The sequence below is a fragment of the Necator americanus genome, chromosome III (assembly GCF_031761385.1).
Source record: "Necator americanus strain Aroian chromosome III, whole genome shotgun sequence".
In the NCBI taxonomy this organism is placed as follows: Eukaryota; Metazoa; Nematoda; class Chromadorea; order Rhabditida; family Ancylostomatidae; genus Necator; species Necator americanus.
This window is the reverse complement of record NC_087373.1, coordinates 15,179,194-15,201,690: the sequence shown is the minus strand read 5'-3', so window position 1 is coordinate 15,201,690 and position 22,497 is coordinate 15,179,194. Positions and strand designations below refer to the sequence as shown.

Here is a 22,497-nt window from a genome sequence, read left to right as displayed (position 1 = left end):
TGAGGTACTACGTATTCCATTCCGGGCAATCTGGACAAGTCCGGCAAAGTGAATTATTTTGAAATTAGTTTTGAGACGAAGAAAAGAGCGCAGAAATGCGCCAGAGTCAAAAAACATCTGTCCACACGAAAAAAGCTTCTCTCTTGCGGAAATCTTCTAGGAGAAATAGCCAGAGTTCTATTCTCTTAGGACGAGAAAAAAATTACTTTGTTGAAAAAAGGAGTGGTTGGGTAAATTGAGATGAATGAATAAAGCAGGACACGCTTTTGACAAATGTGGTAAAACCTGGATAGTTCAGCTGACCGCGTACTGGTTTACCACATAAATTTTGCAAACCATTTTTAATATTTTTTCCTCGATTGCAATGGAAAGTGCAAAGCATCTGCCCTTTTAAATGAGGACTAGTGAAGTTTCTGAGGGAAGGAATGCCCTCAACTATGCAGAAACTCTAAGTAACAAAAACAACTTTTAAAATAATATTTATAAAATACGAGATGATTGGCAAAAACTACGGCCACATTCCGTAATTTTTGCCCCATTGCTCCAAATTGTTTCTGAAAGTAAAACCAAAAATTCGAGTGAGGCGATCTGCTCAAAATGGCTCCATAATTTTCAGGAACGAGTTCAGAAAGGCGCCCTCAGAACATCTCAACCGTCGCCCGGTAGCTCAATCGCTTCGTCAGAAACTTTCCAAAGTCACCGCAATGGGTGGATTTGAGGTACTACGAATCTTTATTGCGCAAATATGAAATGGATTCCAGACACATCTTGTACTGGATCCATCGCCATCCCGTATACGATTCCAGATGTTTCTCCATAATCCGATGTAATGAGGGAGAGGCGGTGAAGTGTTGAGGGTTAACGGAAAGTCGTTTGTTGTGTACAGCGGAGGTCTCCCTCTCAGAGTACTCGAGTCAAATTGATACGCCTACGTACTCAGTCCGTGTCAAATCACATCTGCAGTCTTCTTCAAAAGATCCAACGCCCCACGAAAAGCACGTAAGCAGCGGAGTGACAAGTAATTTTCATGACTTTTCAACATTTTTCACTCCTAAGTCATGAGAAAATGTTTGAAAGAAAATTTTCTGAAGAAGAATTAATGAAGAAAAGCTCTGAGAACTTACACGACCTAGACACTTTAGCTTTTGAAGTTGTTAAATTTTATGGTAAATCTCCGAAGATAATCCAGCAGATTGGTGGACAAAATTTTCTCGGTTTTTATTTTCTGCAGCATAACAAGTTTCATATCCAATAAGTTTGGTGTAAATCCAAAATGATTCCCAATTCATAAGGGAAAAATTCGAGGACTTTCTCTTTTCTTCTTCTCTTTCAATAGTCAGTGTGCGTATAGTCTTCCCCGCTAGCAGTTAGTGTCTAAGAGTCCGGGGCTCAAAAGCGTGTCATATGCCAGTTGTGTAGGGACATCTACATAGGGGTAACGTGATGACCATTCAATATTTGGTTCAAAAAAAAAACTAAAACCTTCCAGCGAACAGCAAAAATTTGAAATTACATTTATATTCTCACTGTTTAGCCATATCAATAACTTAATCATACTTGTTAGTTCCATAAAAATTATGGCCTACTCTTCTTGTCCCATTTTTTTGGAGCTTGTTTACAAAAAAAAATGAAATCCTTGAAACTCGAAGAGCCTAGATGGAATCGTCCCAAGAAGAGACGGCCTGGTTGATAGTCAATGGTTTAAAAATAAATTCAAATTGGGAAAAGCGGTATGGCGATCAGATGTGGCTCATTTGCTGATGAGGTCTTTGTGTATTTTCTTCTAATATTTCTCCTTCTCCTTGAGGTAACTTTTTTTGTAAGATCTTTAGAGTAAATGGTTGGAGTCCACGGTGATTTTTTTTACAAAATTATCACTTAGCAATGATGATATTGTAGAAAGTGTGTTAGGGAATAAGTAATAATATTCGCTCCGGGCTTCGATAGACCGGTACCAGACCTCTCTGCCAGGATAAAAGCACTGAATTGATACATCGGGTGTCGCCGCAAACCCTGCAACCAACTAAGGCTGTACACGCGTTCCTAAACCTGAAACGATTCTGAATTGAAGTAGGGGGCTTAGCTGGAATTCATGCAGAGACTGATCAACGCCGTAACTTAATCCTTTATCCTTTATTATCACTCCGGGTAGCTGCAGCAATAAAATTATTCGCATGCTCTGGAGATTTGTTCTTTGAAATTGTTGTCGGGTTACATGTTCCCCGCAGAGCAATAAAGCATTTGAAAATAAAAGTACTCCGCCGCCCATGTCCTTTGCTTTCAAAATTCCGAGAAAAGAACTTCAAATGTTAGCTATAAATAAATATAGCGCCAGCCTTGTTCCATTCGGGTGAATGTCTGGGATTGCGTCCGATTCTCACCGCTTCTTCCATTCGAGGAGCAATTTATTTTCTTTGGGCAACGTTTTACATGTCACTTGTAGCGTTCTGTAGTCAATTGTTACAGCGAGTTTCTCGAAGAAATTGGCGCTCTGAAGGGTTCATTACAGCAGCAATGGGTCGTCGCCATCCTGATGGGAACGGCCCATTAAGCTACAGGCATTTAATGAAGTACTGGAAACTTTGAAGGGAAATGAATAAGGATGCTTCGAAAAAAAAACTGTTTTTTCTTGCAAAATCATTGCATTGTTTTAGTTATTTCCGCTCTCATGACAGAAAAAGAATTGTAAGCATAGCATTCCAAAAGAGTTTCTGACACTCTTTGATGGTTCATACACACACACAGACATTTGTACAGTGAGTGTTGGGTGGTGTGATAATTTTTGCATGAGAGAATTCCTTGAAGTCGCGTTTCCCAAAGATATTTGCGTTTACATATATCTCTTTATATTCACCTATACTTCTCTACAAGTGATTGCTTACCGTTTTCTGCAAATACAGAAATTCACGAAAATTTGAGGCAAGGATAATCATCCAGATGGTGAGTTTGATAGGAGTAATAAATGTGATACGGATGGAAGAGTGGATATTGTCGTCTAGACATGTGCAGATGGCTTCGATGGGCACTGGAAGTAATTTTTAATGGTAAAGTAGAGTGGTCAAGCACAAAGAAGTAAACACACAAGAAAAATACGTTTGTGAAGCAAAACACTGCTCGTTTAAAAGGTTCCCAGAAGCTTCTATGCTCTAAAACAGAAGATAGCGGTAGATTTTTTAAGAATTACTTTAGAAAATCTCTTAAAGATATTTTAAGAGATCTTTATCCCGAAGAAGAGCTTTTGTGCATTCTCTTTTAGTTTGTCAAATATCAGAATTTTGTGCACAAAGGAAAGTTACTTTGAGGCAAATATGCAAGTACTGAGTCAAAAAATGAAGTCGTACTCAGATATTGCTTATGTGAACCAACGAAGAAAAACAGGCTCAAAAATGCATCACAAATGCCTGCCTTCATTCCGAAAGATATTCTGAAAGAAGATTCATGCCTTCCAAATTCAAAGAATCATATTCTGATCCTATCTCCTATTGATGATAATGATGAAAACGAAGATGATAAAAAGTTGTGCGATTCTGACTTCAACAAGTCTCAGTATCAGAGAAACCCGGGTGGCTTCGATCTCGGGCGAAATGAACCGTACTTTTTCCCTTATACGAATGATACATATATAAAGTCGTTAAAAGAAACATTAAGAAACATTTTTTGAACAAAAAGAGTGGTTTTTTGGAACTAAGATATAAATATTTATTATACTATATGTAACGTTTAGAAAAAGAAATCTATTTCTACTTGCATGGAGGCTTAGCAGAAAGCAGCAGAGCAGAAAAGCCGTGGAACCAGAAAAAATGTGTGGGCAAAAGTTTCGAGATAAGTGCGTTCTGAGTTGCAAAAAATAACGAAGTTTTCTTCTTGGATGCTTGATTGATAATTATCTGGATTCCTGAAGTTCTGTCTCGAAGACAGGAAGTTGGTGTATTATTATTCCAAGGGTAATCAAATACTGTTGGTTGTTCTAATGTTCTGAACTATAAAAACGTGTAGTGGAAGTTAATGAAGTTTGTCAAGAGCCCGTTGTAGAAAGTAACTGAAGAAGCTGCTTGTTGTGCAGTTACAATGGGCTGATGATCCGAGGGATCCAGAAGACGTCGAATGGCAACCGGTTTTATGTGCTCGTCGTTGCTGAAGTATCGTTATCGTCGTTGAAAATGAGAGCCTTGGGAGCGAGTGAGGGGGATATTGCGCTGGAAACCACGACAGTAAACCCCTCGATTTCGTCTCAGTACACTCGGATTTGGTGTTTTTTTCAAGCGAGATGTTTTTCATCATATTCAACGTCCCCTATGTACCTATGAGGTGGAAAATAGAATTTGCCTAATGGTGTAATGGAATGTGTTGAAGTGAAAACCGCAAGAAAAATGTGTTTATACTACTCAACTGAAAACGAAGAACTCACGTAACATTCAGGAACCGAGAAGCCGTCGAAAATATTATTAAAAATAATAAAGGCAAATTTTCGGAAGAATGGTTTGAAGTATTAAAGAAAATTCCCTCATGTTACAGCATGCTATTCATGTGCTCGGTACCAGTGAAGATGAGGTGGGTTGCACATTTCTAAACAGAAGCAAAGTGTAAAATAGAACGGTTGGTCCGGACACTTTGAATAATTTCACATCTAATTTTTCACGTGTTTTAATTTTTTAAACTTCAAATCAAATTCAATGCCTGAAAAATTTTCTCATTATTAGGAATTTATTTATTTATTTATTATTTTCATGTCACTGGCACCCGCAAAAGAGAACAAATCGGAACAAAGAAAAAAGTTTTAAGTGCGTAGTTCTATGGATGGAAAAATGAAGAAAATTTATTTCTGCATTTATATATCTATTATGAAAGCAAAATAAATGGAGACGATATTTTCAAAGGTAATTAGTGGTATTCTATTAACCGTTCTATGAATCGCATCAATTTTCACCAGTATTCTTAAAAGTTGGTAAAAACCTATTACGGTCATGAAAAATTTGTTAGGTTCAATCAATTTTCTTCACTCACACTTTTTTTGAGAATGTTTTCCTCAAATTGGTGGTAATGAAAATTTCCTGCAGAAATACGAATTTAATGTAAATCTTTCAGTCTCAGACGCTAGTTATGTGCACTTTATAAAGGTCTATTCAGTTGAGTTGATGCTGTACTGTCTTAAGGAACAAAAAAATCCCCAAACATTCCCTATTCAACGGTGCAGAGCCAAATTAACTTTAACAAAGTTCAGTTTAAAAAAATTCAAGCTTCCCATTCAAGTGATTTGAAAGACAACCACTGCCTACAGGTTATTCAGAGGGAAAAGATCATACTGCGTGAAAAGCTGGAAAGATACAAAAGTTTCTTTAGGATGTGCTAGCACGACTCGATATCCCAAATTTTCGTAGAACTGGCAAAGTGCATGAGTGAGAAAAAAAAAGTACCAAATTCTTAAAACCTAAGGAAACGCCCGTGTTCTTGTCTCGAGATGAAAATCAATCAGAGAAGGAGAAAAGAACAACATTTTTTGAAAAGGATGAAATGAAACAGATGCAAGAAGAGAAGTAATCAAGACGGCGATGTCCACTGCTGAGAATGAGAAGCACAAACACAGAAACACAAAAAAAATCGGCAACTGAATAAGTGCTCCTTATGGTCAGAGAAATGAGAGCAAACAAAAAATTGAAAAAATGAGAAAAGTGAGGTAGGCTTGGTCTATCGGCTGGCAATCGTTCCTAATTTGTAGTCTTTTTGTCTTTAACGAATTTTCGAGGAATTTCTTGTGTAATTTCAAGTCTTGGTGAAGTCTCTGAAGCATACCGAGGTACTATACTTTACTAGCATACATGTTTCAGTGTCTTTTTCCTCTAAACTATTTTTTTGTCTTTTTAGGAAGTCCTAACGGAATGGTTGTGAGAGCCTTCACTTCTGAGCCCTCACTTTCCATGAACGCAGTTTTTTCACTTTATCAGAATAGAAAATTGCTAGAAAGGCGTACTCGGCTAACAACACAATGTTGGAGTGAAAAAATACGTCTGAGTAAAAACGACTTCTAGATATGCGTTTTAACAGAACGGGGGCACTTTTTTGAAGAAAATTGATCTTTTCAGTTGCGAACGAGAACGACGGATTTAGGTGTAACAGCCGTAAAATGAGGAGATGGCTACAACGTTTGAAAAAAGCAGCAGATGATGGTGATTTGCCGGTTTTTCCCTGTATTTAAACTGTTAACGATCCATTAAGGTATGAACTGGATAATAATAGATGATTTCCGACACTGACCAATCTCTGTGAGATGTATTCGGCTTTAATTAAGAACTGTGTAGGTTGATTAGCAAGTTAGGAGCACTTTCAGTGCTTTACGTAGGTCAATTTCCGTACCAGTTCAGTGCTGTTATCTTTGCAGACAAATGTGGTATCGACTTGTCGACTCGAAGATGATAATAGTTGGCGCGGTTGGCTTTCGGCGATTTTGAACCACTAACAGTGCAGACGTCGTGGGTAATACTTACCACTGCGCTGCTTCTACCCACTTCTATTGAAACTCTGTAACGTTTCTACCCATCAGTGACATAAAATGACCTTAGCGGTTTTATTTAATGTTTACTCATGAGGAGGTTACTGATTCCGATGTCAATAGTGCTCTGTTTAAAGCTACTATTATTACAATAAAATCCACGGTTATTAAGCAGCAGCTCGGTGGTCTCTAGGCGCCCCAGCGGTCCTCTGGTATAGATTCCAGAAAACCGCATGCAAATTCCATGACATATATCATGGAAATCGCAGAATTCATATAGGAAGAATCATAAGAAGTTTCTAGGCGCAAAATATCAAAACATATCAAAATTGCATATTCAAACAATGAATCACATCCCTTTCTGGGATCTTATGTTGTGTCTGTCGCCTTTAATCATCGTCTCCTCTCTCAAAATAAAATGGTAATGTTCGATATTAAAAAAAGAAAAGAACTGAATGTGCTGATTCGCGTTTCGCTTGGATTCGTCTAATAAACGACTTCGGCCACCGGGAATCACAACATAGTCTGATCCTGCTCCATAGTAATAACAATAATAATAATTGTTACAAAAATAAAATAATAAATAATAGATAATAATAATAACATTCCACATCGCTATCATGTCACGCCGATACACAGCCACCGCCTTCTCTCACCACTATCATCAACGAACATCGTCGACAATGAGCACACAACTCCGTAGAAGAATCGGAGTCTCACCTAAGCATTTGATACGAACTCTGAATCTATGCGAAGAAGACGTCAAAGAGAATTTTCCCGACTTCCTTCCAACAGCTGCGGATGATGACCTTCTCGAGTACGCTGAACTTCAAGATTCTCACCACGAATCACTCTTCACAAAGCTGAGAAAGCTCGAGGATCTCAATAACGAATGGGCACTCTAATGACCAAGGACCCCAATGAAATAACCCTCTTTCATGACCTCATCTCCAAGTATGGCGACTACCGCGACGACATTCAAAAAGCTATCGCAACTCCACAACGAATTGATAGTAACGAAATCATCATCCAACAAGAACTAGAAAAACGAGGGATCACTCACGACTTCAATTCGTACTCGGCTCAACACTAACAAAACGCTGACAATCTAGCAAAAACAACAGAACTCGAGAACACCATTTAAACATCACTTTCGCGTATTCACAATATGAACTACTATCACCGACTTTGTCGACCGATCCTCCCCTGCACACTCTACCGACAGCGTATCATCATTCCTCTACCACTTTTCACCAACCACCCAAATCCATCACTTATCCTCTGCCGCCCTCATCGACCACGTACCCCAAAGTGTACGCAGCCAGGAGCAGTCCCGAGCAGCAGTGAATTCTACCTTCAACTACTTCAACGCTTCATTACTCACTCGTCCGGACCTGACTTCATTCTCCGGCAACTTCCTAGAATTTTCCGAATTCTGGGCTCGCTATCAAACTCTCACCCTGCCGTAGTCGCCATGTTGTGAATCTCGGTGGCCGAAGTCATACATAATATTTTAGATATTTCGCCTCACTACCTTTCTTTGATGAAAAAAATTGCAACAATTTTTGAAATAATAACCATATATAAGTGAAAAATTATGAATATCAATATTATGAAAATTATAAATTACGTTCAGTTTGGCATGGAACAGGGAACGCCACTCTCGCTGCTCGGGAAAGGCGTTTCGAAAAAATACAAAAGGAAAAACTATTCTTGTGAGGCTAAATGCATGTTTCATTAACTGCCAAGATCTGCATTTGGTTGTACCACCTCTATCACCCGTTAATCCGTTTTTCTTCAGTTCGCTCGTGGGGGCCAATAATATTTCCATTTGTTCCAATCGCACGCAACGGTTGTCCAGTGGCTTCTTTTCTTTCCTTTTCCAGGGTCAAAAAAAGCATCACATTTTTCTTTTAACGGCTTTCCAAAGAAGTCTGGCTATTTCTGCAGTGCAGTCATTTTTGATACGGCATAGTATTCAGCCGCTCACAGCTCTGGTCCAATTGTTGTCGCTGAGACGTATCACCGCCTTTGCATATGCGTTAACTTACGAATGAGCTTCGAATCCCTTCTTTTAGTGGAGTAAGGTAAATTTCCCCTAGTCCAAACCTTTTAGATGAGCGTTCTATGACGGTGACCATGTTTCTCTCCTGCCCGCGAAAGTCCCAGGTTTTTTTTTGCGAAGGTCACACCAGGAAGAACGGTGGTGAAGACAGAACTCTATGTTCTCGCTTTTCTTAACTACATCCTCGAAGCTCCTGTAGGCTCTCCAAAGGGTTCATTTCCTTCTGAGCAGCTCAGAGGTCCGGTCCTTATCTAGTTAGTCGCGACCCAGGTATATATACATATCTGCAGCACTCAGGCATAATCACTTCGTTGACGTGAATGGAACATCAAAAACCCATCCGTTCATAATGAACATCGGTTTGTCCAGACTTGGCTGGAGATCTATCTAGACGTTTCAGCTTTTGCTCCGTTACATTCGACAAGCATTTGCTCCTCCTGATTGATGTGTGATGTTATCAGAACCATGTTGTCAGCGAAACAAAGATGGTGTGAATGTCGGCTATCATTTTCCACTCCTATCCCAATTCTCACAATACGTTCTCGAAAATATTCTGAGTGGGATTATTCCGCACAGTCTAACACCTCCTTCACCTCGATTGTATGTTATAAATTGTGCGCAAGTTTTTTTTTCTCGAAACTCTGGCTAATATTTTTTGAATCTTGCTTCGGTTTACTCCCCATCCGAAGATGTAGCCAGAGCTAGCTAGCTCAACTAAGCCTTGCGTGCTCGGAGATGGGTTTGTGGATGCCTTCGTGTTGATCCATTCTGGCGTATTTACTTCAAAAAGTTTCAAAAATCTCCATTTTTCTACTACAGCCCAGAGGATTCTCTACAATATTATCGTAATCGTTCTCGATGGTCTTGGGGCTGACCGTTGTGAACTTTCCGAATTCCTCTTCCTTCTATGCTATGGAAAATCTTCCACTAAGGAGATGATAGACCGATCCCATATAAAAATTTAGTGCAGCTATGAAATCCAGTAGGCAAAGCCATTTACTGACGACGATGTGATCAGTTTCGTTGCAAAACTCATAGTTCCCTCCACTGGCTATGTTTAGCGTATAAAAAGGAAGTTTCTGGAGTTACTATCTGCTATGGATCGTTTCAGTAGTTATGATAAACTAGGAAAGACCAATGCAAACGTATGCGCGTTGTACGTACAGATGGTTATATCAACTCTTTTGCGTTTTGGCAGCCTAAATGGCTCCTGCCACCTCGTCCTTTCTGACACTGCCGTACCAGACGCTTTTCCAGAATGAGAAGAAACTTTCGTGCCACCGTGTCAAGCGTTTAATTTTAAAAATCTGCTATTCTGTTTTTTTTATAAACGATTGTAAACCCATTATGCGATATTGAAAAACAGGGCTATTAGTAGCTTTTATAAAAGTAGAGAATATTATCTTTTAGTGGATTATAGCATCAGATCAGGAAACGAATCGGCTGATCCTTCTCAATCAATTGTTCATTCCTCAATAAAACATTATTTGCGGGATTCTTTCATGCTCTTCTTTTCGAAATTTTTCTGTTAATTTTATTTTGAATCTGATTAATTTAAAGAGTTATGAGAGAACGGAGCCGCATAGTACCTTCCCTTTTCTTGGCTGCAACGCAAGGAGTAAACAAAATCGTTTTGATGGAAACCCGATATTCATGAAAATGAGCTAGCCAAAAGACTCCAGTTTGCAAACAATTACGCAATCTTAGTCGTTCTCACATGGCACATGGAATGTTTTTTTCGGTGTAAAATAGTTTAGAAAAACCATCGGAAAAATCCCAAAGAATTATTTCCGTCTTTGTTATGTGTTGTTATATGTGCCTGTTTTTCTAAAGGTCTAACATTTCATATATTTCTTGTTTTAAGTAGTAGGAAGAGTCTACTAGAGTTTTTACAAGGCCTCATAAATGGATTATAATAAGAAAAATGATGACAGAACGATTGCTTAGCACTGAAGGATTATTCAACAAACTTTGGGTATGTGTTTTTGAATATGATATTTCCAAAGACCAATAACCTTGTATCTTAACTGTGTTTTCTTCTTTTTCCACTTCTTTTTCCTTCTCCTTTTTGACAGGTTTTAGGGGCAAGTTAAATTGTGGGCGACTTGTCCAACACGACATTTGCGCCGCAGATCTATACGCAAATGGGGCTACAAAAAAGTGCTATCTATCTCTTGGATGACGAGCCGAAGTTGTTGTAAGGCTCTCAGGCTCTCAGGATATGTTGATGTCTCGAGATTTAATCAATAAGCAATAACCGGCTTTGTAATAAAAGATTTTCATTGACTTGAAGAGTACAAATGTATTTAAAAAATAAAAGATATAGTCTGCAACGTGATATTATTCCGCATGAACGAACTGCGCTAACACGTTTGACTGTTATTCGGAATCATTGAAGTTTGCGTGTAGGCGTGAATGATTTTATCCTCCCAGATAAGTTTGATACCAGTTCATCAACCTCAAACAGATGGAAAACTTGGTTGGCTGTCTCAGGCTTTGTGCATTTAGTGCTAAAGACAGTAGTTCAATATATGGAATAAAGTAATATTCGGATGAGTGATCCCTTCAAGACTAATCTTACTGCAGCTGGCTCGATTACAACAAGCGGCATTTTACGTGAATCACATATGATATGATATGACAAATGATTTTATATCTCGATCATACTCTAAGGAGAGAAAGTCTATAGCTATAAATAAATAAATAAATAACATTTTGTTCGCTTGCACTAAACGAAACGTTTGCTCAGCACCGTAGTAGTGGTTGAAAAGACGCAGGAAGACATGGAGGTCGGCTGATTTCACGAGAAATACACCACGCCAGACCTCCTTCCACCTTTTTCAATTCCTCTCTTCTGAACGTTGAAAAAGCTCTTCGAAGTACATTTCTTGCCGAAATGCCGCGATCTCTTTTTCAAGACGAATCATCCCTTGAGAAATACACTGAAATGTGTCTCTGCTTTAAACTATGGAATTGATTGACTGATTCTGCTATCATTAATTCTATTGGATCGGGTCCAAGAAGAACACAACAATCCACTTTTTTCTTTTCCAAATGATTGTCGTACTCGTGGCTAGCGTGCTGTAATCTGCCATGATATGTTGCTACTGCGTTTAGGTTGGAGGCAGATAAAAGTCAGAAAAGTCGATACGGTCGATAAGCGCATCGGTAACTCCTGAAGTCTCTCCGGAGGCTAAAGATAACGAAGTCTGAGCTCTGTCCGACGTCACAGGAGAAAGCCTGATCAAGGCTGATGGGGACGCACTGGATATGATAATCTTATATTAGCATAATAATATCGTATGCATAATGTGTTAGCATCACACTTACCCCTTAACATTACATTTAACATCCGTCAAAGATCGGATTTCAGAGTTTTTGTGTTGCTCGATTCACTTTCATTGGGTTATGAGCAAAATTTTCAATTATGGAGCACCTTCCATAGAGTTCTGCCACAAAATCGGATAATGTTATGAACAATACATCGTTCCTCCTTCAAAAGTGTTTTAATGAGGAAATATTCTGCAGTATTCTCACTGAAAATCACTGTTGGTACTACAATTTCATAAATTAGATCATTAGTGTACGTGGCTGAACGACTAACTACATACTTGATATTCGATACTTGATATTTGTTACTTAGTCGGGCGTGAGTGTGTTAATCATTATGTTAATCGGTATATATTCACATATATATGTTTTAAACATTGGTAGATTGAACGCAATTTATTCCCCTGAAGGATTTGCTGATAGCGGCGAGGGAATGCGCGTCGTGAAGTGCCATTGCGCGTCTGAAGGTGCCCGCCTCGCTGGTCGCTTGTGGTTAGTCTCTTCTTCTTACAGTTTTCAAAGAATTCATCTTAGAAAATAGGATTTCTCGAGTTTTGCCTTTTCCGTATATATTGCTGAACTAACCCCTTAGAAATTAACTTAACAAAGGTTCAATTACCCAAGTTTGAGGCACTGACCAAAAAGATCCCGCGTGTCAGTGTGGCGAGCAAAACATACGAGTCAGTCAGTCAGTTACTTCGGGTATTAATTGAACTCGGACCTGCATTTATTCTCACTGAAATTTGGAGACAGCAAACATATTCCACGGATCTCCCTCACTAGAAGGATCACAGCTGGTTAGTCGCGAGGCTACGTGGCGCGTCCCCGGGTGGCGGATAGGGGGCTAATCGCGGACCAAAAGCGACCTTGTGCCTGCCCAGAAACGCAGGTGGATTCAGGGAATGGACTACCTGTTTCTGCTGAGCCAGGACTGACTCATGACATCGCATCCCGCACGTCAGTCCGGCCAAAAGCCTGCAATCAAGTGACTGAGATGTGCAAGGAGGGCGGTTTGGAGTCGCCTCCAACAAATAAGCTCCACATGTCCACTCCCTGAAACTTATGGGACTAGAGGCTTGCAACCTGCCCGTGGGTTTCAAAATTTTATGCAAAACACAGTAAAAGAAAAGAGTCTCCTGATTCCGGAGGAAAGCCTGGTACGGTAGCGCCAGGTGGGACGGGGTTGCAGGAGTCATGTAGGCTACCGAAACGGAAAAGGACTAGGATGGTGATCTGTACTTATAACGCACGTACGCTTGCATCGGAAGCGGCCATCGAAGATCTGATGATGCAAGCCAAGAAGATCAAGTACGACATCATCGGACTGACCGAGACGAGACGACGTCACCCTCTCAACGCCGTATATGAGACTGGAGAAGAACTGTTCTTAGGAACATGCGACAATAGAGGTGTTGGTGGAGTTGGCGTCCTCGTCAACACGAGAACGGCAAAGAACATCGACTCTCTCGAACAACTTACGACCCGAATCGGACGTCTGCGGATGAGAAGATGTGGTCCAACACCAGCTTTGGCTATCTTCGTCGCTTACGCTCCAACATCAAGCTACGAAGAAGAAGAAGTCGAAGCTTTCTATATGGACCTGGAGAAGTTCTACCGAGAAGACCATGCCTTCTACAAGGTCATAATTGGCGATTTCAACGCCAAAGTTAGCCCAAGAAGAACGCCGGAGGAACTTCACATCGGGACCCACGGCCTACAATGGAATGACCAGGGGGAGAGGCTCTCTGAGTTCATCTCGGACTCGGACTCGCAATTCCAGAAGCCCTTCTCTCTGCGCTGGAAGTGGGAGTCACCCGGTGGAGGGTACCGTAATGAAATAGACCACATCATTGCCAATAAAAGGTTCTGCCTGACGGACGTCGCTGTTGTACCAAAGTTCAATAGGGATCGGACCATCGCCTCCTTCGAGGAAGATTTTCTTTCACAAGGAGAGCAGAGAAAGCCGCCAAGTTCAGAGGGGGAAATCCCAGGACTATCATCAACTGGGATTTCTTCGCTACGTTAGCCGGCTTGTGGGAAGATTCTGCAATGGACAACATCGACGAGGAATATGACCGGCTCGTTGAACACCTTCACGACTGCGCGAAGAAGGCTGAGAGTTTTAAAATGACCAAGAGACGCCTGTCTCTTCAAACTCTTGAGCTGATACGCCAGCGTGGAGCAGCACGAGCCGCAGGGAACCAAGAACTCACGTCCGAGCTCGCAAGACTTTGCAGAGAGGCGATAAAGGAAGACCTTAAAGAGAGAAGAGCAGAAGTGCTGGCTGAAGCTGCAGAGGCGGAGAAAAGCATCAGCTACGCCCGTCGAGACTTCGCCAGTCGCAAGACGAGGATGACTGCTCTCCGGAACCCAAAGAGAACAGCCATTGCATCGAGAAGTGGGATGTAGAAAATCATCTACGACTTCTACTCTGATCTCTTCGACAGCCATGTCCACTTGCCTCCTCACCATCTGAGGGAAGATGGCAAGTTATTCCAGAGGTTCTCCCATCCGAAATACAACATGCTATCATGTCGGTAAGAAATCGTACGGAATAAGACCAGAACACCTGAAGAGCCTTTCGCCAGTACTCATCAACACCCCGGCGAGGTTCTTTACACGTTATCTGTCGGAATGCAAGGTTCCTAAACAGTGGAAGACCAGCAAGACCGTGTTGTTGTATAAAAAGGGAGATCCACATGACATCGGCAACTATCGTCCAATCTGCCTACTGTCCGTCATCTACAAGCTCTTTACAAGAGTGATCCTTAATAGGATTGAAAAAGTCCTGGATGAAGGACAGCCATGCGAGCAAGCAGAGTGTCGAGAAGGATTCAGCACGATTGACCACATTCACACTGTTTCGAAACTCAGCGAGGTATCACGAGAATACAAGATGCCGCTCTGTCTCACCTTCATCGACTTAAAGAAGGCCTTTGACTCAGTTGAGACGGAAGCGGTCGTGGAAGCCTTGGACAACCAAGGCGTCCCTACTCAGTACATAAAGGTACTTCGAGAGTTGTACAGTAACTTCACGACCGGTATTTCGCCATTCTACAAGAACATCATCATTGACGTGAAGAGGGGGGTCCGACAGGGTGATACAATTTTACCCAAAATATTCACAGCCACCCTCGAGAACGCAATGCGAAAGTTGGAATGGGACGACATGGAAGTGAAGGTTGATGGTCGGCAGCTACACCATTTGCGCTTTGCTGATGACATCGTACTGATAACACCTAGCATCAGCCAAGCGGAACGAATGCTGACCGAATTCGACGAAACATGGGGATGCATCGGTCTTCAGCTGAATCTACAAAAGAGATGTTCATGCGGAACGGATGGGTCTCGGATGCCCCATTCACGCTCAACGGAACGAACATATCCGAATGCACCAGCTACGTTTATCTGGGTCGGGAACTGAACATGATGAACGACCTGACCTCCGAGCTGGACAGGAGGAAAGGAGCGGCTTGGGGAGCCTACAAGAGCATCGAGGATGTAGTGAAGAAGGCCAGGAATACCCGGCTCCGTGCTCACCTCTTCAACACCACCGTACTTCCTGCTTTGATCTATGCTTCGGAAACCTGGGCATTTCGCAAGCAGGAAGAAAACGCGGTGAGCGTCATTGAACGCGCAATTGAGAGAGTGATGCTAGGAGTATCTTGTTTCACGCAAGTGAGGGACGGGATTCGAAGTTCTCTCCTACGTCAGCGATCGAAGATTAGAGACGCCGCCGCATTTGCCAAGGAAAGTAAAATAAGGTGGGCCGGACACGTGATGCGCTTTAATGACAGCCGTTGGACCAGAGCCGTGAGCGACTGGGTTCCCCGCGATATTAAACGCACTACAGGAAGACTGTCGACCCGATGGTCAGATTTCTTCACGAAGTCCTTCAAAGAAAAATATGATGCTCTTCGTGTCCCACGCGGAAGGAGGAACCACTGGGCTACTCTGGCACGCGATCGGGACAAATGGAAAAATTACTGGCGCCCGACCAGTTCGAAGATCAACGGGAGTCAAGGTAATCAAGGTAATCAAGTAAACATATTGCGAGACATATTAGAAAAAGCAGAGCTTCTTTCTTTTTTTCCAAATGGTACCAACGTAGAATGATAATGATAATAGTAATAACCATCACCGCTGTTCTAATAAAGATAACGGATAAAAGATAAAGGATAAAGTGTCTGGCGTTAGCCGACGTGTCCATTCAGCGTTTTTATCCTCATGGACAAGTCTGGTACCAATTTATCGACCCCGGAGGGATGAAAGGCTTGTGAGCACTAGTGCGGAATCGAACCTCCGATCATTCGTGCAGGAAGCGGGACCTCTAACCGCTACACTACACCCGCCCCACAATAAAGGATAAGATTATTTACTAGTCCTAATTGCAAGCTACTATTACGTGTAAGGAAGAGGGGAGATGACATAACCGTGCGTTAGAATAGAACATTGCGGATGCAAAACCACTAGTCATGAAGAGTTTCTTTTTTCTTTGGTGCGATTTTTATGCGACTTCTTCGACTATATTTCAGTAGTGCCGGTGCATTACGAACTCCTTAGGGGACCATTGTTCTGTACCAGATCATCGCGAGAGTTGCCAACTATTTTCTGGCACTGAGGCACCAAGTTCGTGGATGGCTAAACCGTTTGCTACTTTTTGCAGTCGTAGGAGTCGTTCCTTTACTTTCTTACACTGCTGGACCCATCGTGTTCACAAATCTGAGGCCGTGCCACCTGTCTCAATGGGTCTACATGGGTTCTGGTGCGGGCAAAATTATCTTACGTCGACACGCCCTTCCTCGGCCGAATACACCAATCCGTCACACCAGAAAAAGTGTTTTCGTTCATCACTATACAGTATGGTAGAGGGCTTATGCACGCGTTGGTGGAAAGCGCTAGAACTCGTCCAGGACCTGAGATACTTTCCAATGAATACTGCTGCGTAGATGAATACTCGTCGAGATTCGATTATTTCGACTCGAAAATTCGAATCTACAGAGGTCCGCTGCTCGGATATACTTCAAATCGGATACTTGAAAGGTGTCAGTATTGGCACATTGTGAAAGTCAATTCAAACTTGCAATGAGAACTAATTATTAATTAAATTCAAAGATTACGTTTAAAGCACAAGAATAGCAATTAATCCTGTGAAAATGATGCAAAAATCAACAGCTGCACGTTCAGAAGGTTGGGTGCCCAAAAACTTGAACGTTTGACCATTCAAGTCTATCGTTCTTCTAGCTGTCAAAGCAAGGAAAGAACGAGAGAAATTTCTTGAATGTTCACGTTTCGAAGGGAACATTTTTTCTGGAGCGGTCGCCTTATCGCGGCACTTCAACGATGGCTGATATACTCATGCTCAAAATACAGCTGAACACTTTGTGTGGAAAAGATGTAAGTACAAAGAGAGAGGAAGTAAGCATATTATATTGAAGATAAATCTGAAACTATTCGAATGCACTTCTCAAAATCTAATAATTAAACTCACAGCTCTCCATCCGGCGACAAAAATGTGAACGTTTGCGTAGTAGGCATTGAGAAGGAGGTGCTACGAGGAACTCTGAAAAAATAAACGAATTCACTCCGAGTGAGTAGCGAAAAACCTCATAACAACAAGGAAACGAATGATAAAGTGTGAATAAGACGTAAAAGAGGGACAACAATATGAATGAAATGCGTTCGGAACCGGAAAGCTGCTGGGGTGCGGCGGAAATGGCGCCACGACCACACGTTGGTGACACTCGGTCGCCCTCAAACGGATGTGCGATGGATGGATGTGCATCATGTGGATATGTGCATGTTTGTGTGCATTAGCTGGCAACCCTTAGCTGATGTTCGCCCTGCAGTCTTAGTGGTGAATTTAGCGTTCACCTAAGTGAATATCCTCTTGCTCAGTACCAAAACAAAAGTTCAGCCCAACGTAAGCTCAACATACTTCCATGCGTAGACGAATGACATTGTCCTGAAGAACACAACTATTGTCATCGTAGTGGTTTTTGTTGTTTTTATGAGAAACAAGAATTTCAACTCTGATCTAGAAATGTACTCAGCGAATCCGAAATAGTAAAGCAATTAGGACAACCGCGATCACGCTTAGGTCTCCGAATAACGTTTTGCCGGAGGCAACCTCGAATCTCTGTGCGGGCGTGAGAAGTAGTGTCTGGCAGCATAGCAGTAATTTTGGACATCCACGAAAGTGTAATGAGAGATGAGGGATTGAAAACTAAAGAAAAAAGCCGGCAGACTCGGAGGATTTTCAATCATGCTGGATTTTTAACTACGTAAAAATTACATGTACTTGCAATTATATTGTTAATTATTGAAATAAAGGAATTATACATTAGAACTAGAAACGAGTCAGACTTTTTTTTGCATATCCAGAATAGAATAAAAAAAATAATCCAACTGACAACAGATTTTAGAATCACAAATTTGAGGAAGAAAAGGTGCTCACTCAGATGTTTTTAGTTTTATTCTTCAGGATAACAACGTCGAGAGAGTTCTAAGAAGTAATCACGCTGATACACTCACCACTCGATGAACTCCGTCACAAATAAGTAGTAAATCTTCACGTTCGGAGGTGTCACACAAGTTTGATGCTGTCTTCACTTTAAACGTTTCTGCCGCTTTTTCTCCTGGAATGTTGTTGCTGGATGAAGTGCTGGATGATTTATCAACAGCATGCTTCTTTTCTTAATAAAATTGAAAGTTCTAGTGTTCCGTTGGAAAGCTACTTGGAAACATGGAACACTGGCGGAAATTTTAGAGTTGGAGGCTAGCTGTAAGGTTAGAGTGAGGAAGTGTCCTAAAAAACAGCAATTCAGAGACGCAAGGAAAAACAGCATAAAATCGTCCATTCAGTCCGTAGTTATCCTTTCAGATTTTTTCTCGTGAAGTCAGAATGTTCTGTAGTGCTATGCTATACAGTCTCGCGTGGTAGTCGACAGTTCAAAAATGTCTAATTAAGACTTTTATTCCTATAAGAGTTGGCGCCAGTGCATCTGAGAGGAAGAGTATTGAAATAATAAAAGAAATCGGCTAACTAAAGTGTCTGGAAGATAAACTAAGGGAGGCTAAAAAGGGGGAGATACTTTTAAAAATCCATGTTTTACATAGCAAAATTGTATTTGCATTGAAAAAAGTTGTTATCTTCTAAACGCCTTTCTTAGGAGACAAGAATGGTGCTCATTTGAGGAGGTATACGATATTTTACTTAAAAACCACTTGAATAGTAAAATTTCAAAGGCAGAGATAAAGCATAAAGTGTCCGGAGCTAACCGATCCGCTAAGGATACGCCACCGCAATCACTGCAGAGTATTTTGTGGTTTACGAACGCGTAACTATCCTGTACAGTGATTTGTGGGGGGTGCGCCGATGTATAAAGTGTTTTCATCCTTCCGGATAAGTCTCGTACAACGCCGGAGCCAAGCAAGGCTTGGTTGGGACTAAGGCGGTTTCGAACATCCGGTCGATCATGCTGCAGCCACAGTGGGACCCTTTACCGACTGTACTACATCCACCGTCAAAAGCAAGGATAAAGACTGAAGATTAAACAAATTGAAGCTAAACTTTATAAAGCTTCTACTGTTCACTCCGTCTAAGGATCCTTTACCCTCAACTGATCTATTCTATTTTAGAAAAAAAAACATTCAAGAGGGGGGAAAAACGGCCCGGAAGATACGGCTTCATTCGTTTTGGCGCACCATTTTGTACAAGAGGTTCGATTGGAGCGCGCCAGTCTTGTGCGGCGCCGCATCTTCCGGGCCGTTTTTTACGGCAATTAGGAAGAAATGGACGGAATCACGTCCCTCTCCGTAGTCTCCCATCCTGTATACGAATACTCCACCTGAAATCTGCACCACCTCAGATTCGTGGGGTGATGCCTTTAAAAGAGATGAATCGTGGAGGCCTCTTTTCAGAGCTATTTTTTTAGATCAGCCACCCCTGAGACACCGAATAGAACGAATCCTTACTTTTTCATTACTTAGCATCTAAAGGATTTATTTAATCTATTTTGAAGATTATCCAATCTATTCAGAAGACTTGTCTACTACAGTGGATCACTTAAATATTCTTCTTTATTGGATACTTTCAAGATTTCAAGGTCCAAGCATTCCGTCAGTAATTTATTGCCAAAAAGAAAAGATCATTTGTGATCTTCTGAGCAAAATAACAAAATCTTACAGAGAAAAAAACGCATGCAAACTCTGGCATTGTAGAGAACAGCTGCATGTAACTTTCTCCTCATCTGCAGCACATATGCTCCTTTTCAAAGTCCTTTTCCCACAGTTTTTACTGCTTTAGAAGAAGTTTGATTTATGTGAGCAATTATATTCATCTCTGCTGCGCGCTGATGCGGAAAGGGTGACTCTAGACAGATAGAAAAATAATGCTCATCCAAGATTGATGTGATTAACACGGTCTTCGCATAACATTGATTTAAGAAGGAAGAAACAAAAAAAGAACAACAACAGCTGCAGAATCTCATGTGAATACCCTGCAGAGAAAAGTAAAACTTTTTCAGATCTCATCCTCGCCTCTCAATAAGATTGCGCTTTTGAAAATTCTAGAATGAGACGAAATTAATGAGAACCTTTTCCATCAAAATCTCAAACATTCATTATGACAAAAAGTAACAAGTTTCTGCCATTGAGATCTACAGTCCGAGTTCAACTTTCACCAAATTTTGCACCCACTTGCGCAAACATCTTCCTGAATCATGTTCTTCTGAGGTTTTTAAAAAAATTTGAACTCTCAATTGAGAAAGTATTAATATGGATTCGAAAAATCAGTATGATGATTATTATGGATCTGTTTTTCCCCAGTTTTCCACTACTTTAATGTGTTATATAGAACGGAGCACTGTCTAGCTGCACAATCACCTTTACGGTGACCAACATTCTAATTTAACATAACATAACATAACATTCAACTTCCCTAATATTCATCTATATACTAATCTACTTTCTATTATTCTACTGAATTAGACTACTATTGGGACATTACGGTCATTAATATGCATATCCATGACATCTATTCGGAATAGAACTTAGCATCTACACCGTGCGCATCTGGAATTATGTTAAAATTTGTTGAGCCCTCAAAACTTCATCGAACACATAGAAGTGTCATTTGCTGGAACGGTGAGTGTTCTGGAAATTAGCATAGATTCAACTAATCCTTTCATACATGGGGGTTAAAGGATCAAATCCCTTCTCTTGAATCTACACAAGTATTTCGGATGAGAAGTTTATTCCATAGTCGTTCATGCAGCTGGTCGTGAAGATTTTCATAACTAGCGCATCACGGCTTCTAATCACCTTACTATTTTTTTTGCAAAAAAAAACAATGTGAAAAACAAAAATCCGCTTGACAATGGGCGACTGCTAGCTGCTCCGGCGATCCTCGAAAGTTGTGGCATCGCTTCCCAGCCTTTCGAACGAACAATTAGCCTAATTCTTAGAACTCGCATGTTACTCCACCACATTCTTTGCTCTTTTACCAAATTTCCAATAACACGTAGGGGAAGAAACGTTCTGCTTTATACTGACTACTACATCAGTTTATGGATGATGGTATTGTGTTTTACCAGGATGTTTCTTGGAGTACTGAGGTTGCTTCGTTCTCTTAGGAATTCATCAACTTATTTGTATTTTTAGCACCAAAGCACACTTTTTTCTGCCTCACCACATAATCTCTTCTCTTTTTGTTTTGCCTTCGTCGAAGACAGATCGCAGTAACCTAGATCGAACAGTTCTGACGAAGAACAAATGTAGATAAAGGATGCAAATATGCGAATTTCTTGTATAAAATGGCAAAAAAATTGTGGAACAAGGAAAAAATAGAGTGTAGTACGAAAATGGGATGTCCGCTATGGGGAATGTGCAAATCACGATGCACTTGTTGCTTTGATTGTGGACAAGCATTTGTCTGAAGAACTTTAAAAAAAACTGCCATTTTTTATGCTGACGAGAACGCTTGATGCAATTGCATTCTGAAACTTCTTCATTCTGAAAACGTGTCAACATATGACCGAGAAAAACAACAGCGATAAGTATGAGGGTGAACATAGCTACGCTACGGATGCGTAAGGGTCCAAAGCGTCGGCTCGCGCAATCAAGGAAGAAGAAATTGGAAGTAAACTGATAAAAAGCAAACAAAGGGCGGCGAAAGCGGACGCGAAATGCGATATGTGGCCGCGCGAAGGCACGGCAAGCGCTAAGAGTAGCTGGTACTTCCAAATACTACCATGAAAGACGAGAAGAAAAGGGAAGCCAGACATGCGAATGTGGTTCGAATTCAAAGAAAAAAGCATGGAAACCTTAGATGAACAGACGGGATTTTCGAATTCTTGATGATGAGTTTTTCGATGAGAGGCATGGGAAGGTTTTGAGGACAACTATTTGGAGCTTGGTGATTTTTTCCCTTGAAAATAAGAAAATGAAGATAAAGGATTCGTTACATGGTAAAGCTTCAAAAAGAATACATCAATACGAACCAGACACAAGAATGAAGAAAGGCTAGTGAAATAGAAGAATCCCAGAAGGAAAAGAGATGACTCTGGAGTGCTAGCCTTCTTTTAGCTATGGATTTCGCTTCAATATTCAGAAA

At 41.0% G+C, this 22,497-nt stretch overlaps 4 protein-coding genes across 6 annotated transcripts; all 4 read left to right on the top strand.

The window, feature by feature from the left end:
- Positions 1 to 7,107: 7,107 nt before the first annotated feature.
- RB195_009664 (uncharacterized protein) lies at positions 7,108 to 7,392 on the top strand (the record flags this gene model as incomplete). Its single annotated transcript, XM_064190312.1, has 1 exon — positions 7,108 to 7,392. The coding sequence occupies one exon, from the start codon at positions 7,108 to 7,110 to the stop codon at positions 7,390 to 7,392; it is 285 nt and encodes a 94-aa protein (XP_064047895.1).
- A 5,715-nt stretch (positions 7,393 to 13,107) lies between these two features.
- RB195_009663 (uncharacterized protein) lies at positions 13,108 to 13,908 on the top strand (the record flags this gene model as incomplete). Its single annotated transcript, XM_064190311.1, has 1 exon — positions 13,108 to 13,908. One exon carries the CDS (start codon positions 13,108 to 13,110, stop codon positions 13,906 to 13,908), a length of 801 nt encoding a protein of 266 aa, XP_064047894.1.
- A 23-nt stretch (positions 13,909 to 13,931) lies between these two features.
- RB195_009662 (uncharacterized protein) lies at positions 13,932 to 14,291 on the top strand (the record flags this gene model as incomplete). 2 transcript variants are annotated; one of them, XM_064190310.1, is made up of 1 exon in its annotated part: positions 13,932 to 14,291. In XM_064190310.1, one exon carries the CDS (start codon positions 13,932 to 13,934, stop codon positions 14,289 to 14,291), a length of 360 nt encoding a protein of 119 aa, XP_064047892.1. The 2 variants fall into 2 exon arrangements, with proteins under 2 accessions (XP_064047892.1, XP_064047893.1); XM_064190309.1 differs by having other exon boundaries at positions 14,010 to 14,291.
- Positions 14,292 to 14,364: 73 nt separating this feature from the next.
- On the top strand, positions 14,365 to 15,998 carry RB195_009661 (uncharacterized protein; the record flags this gene model as incomplete). 2 transcript variants are annotated; one of them, XM_064190308.1, is made up of 2 exons in its annotated part: positions 14,365 to 15,227; positions 15,281 to 15,998. In XM_064190308.1, 2 exons carry the CDS (start codon positions 14,365 to 14,367, stop codon positions 15,996 to 15,998), a joined length of 1,581 nt encoding a protein of 526 aa, XP_064047890.1. The 2 variants fall into 2 exon arrangements, with proteins under 2 accessions (XP_064047890.1, XP_064047891.1); XM_064190307.1 differs by having other exon boundaries at positions 14,365 to 15,306.
- Positions 15,999 to 22,497: the final 6,499 nt, after the last annotated feature.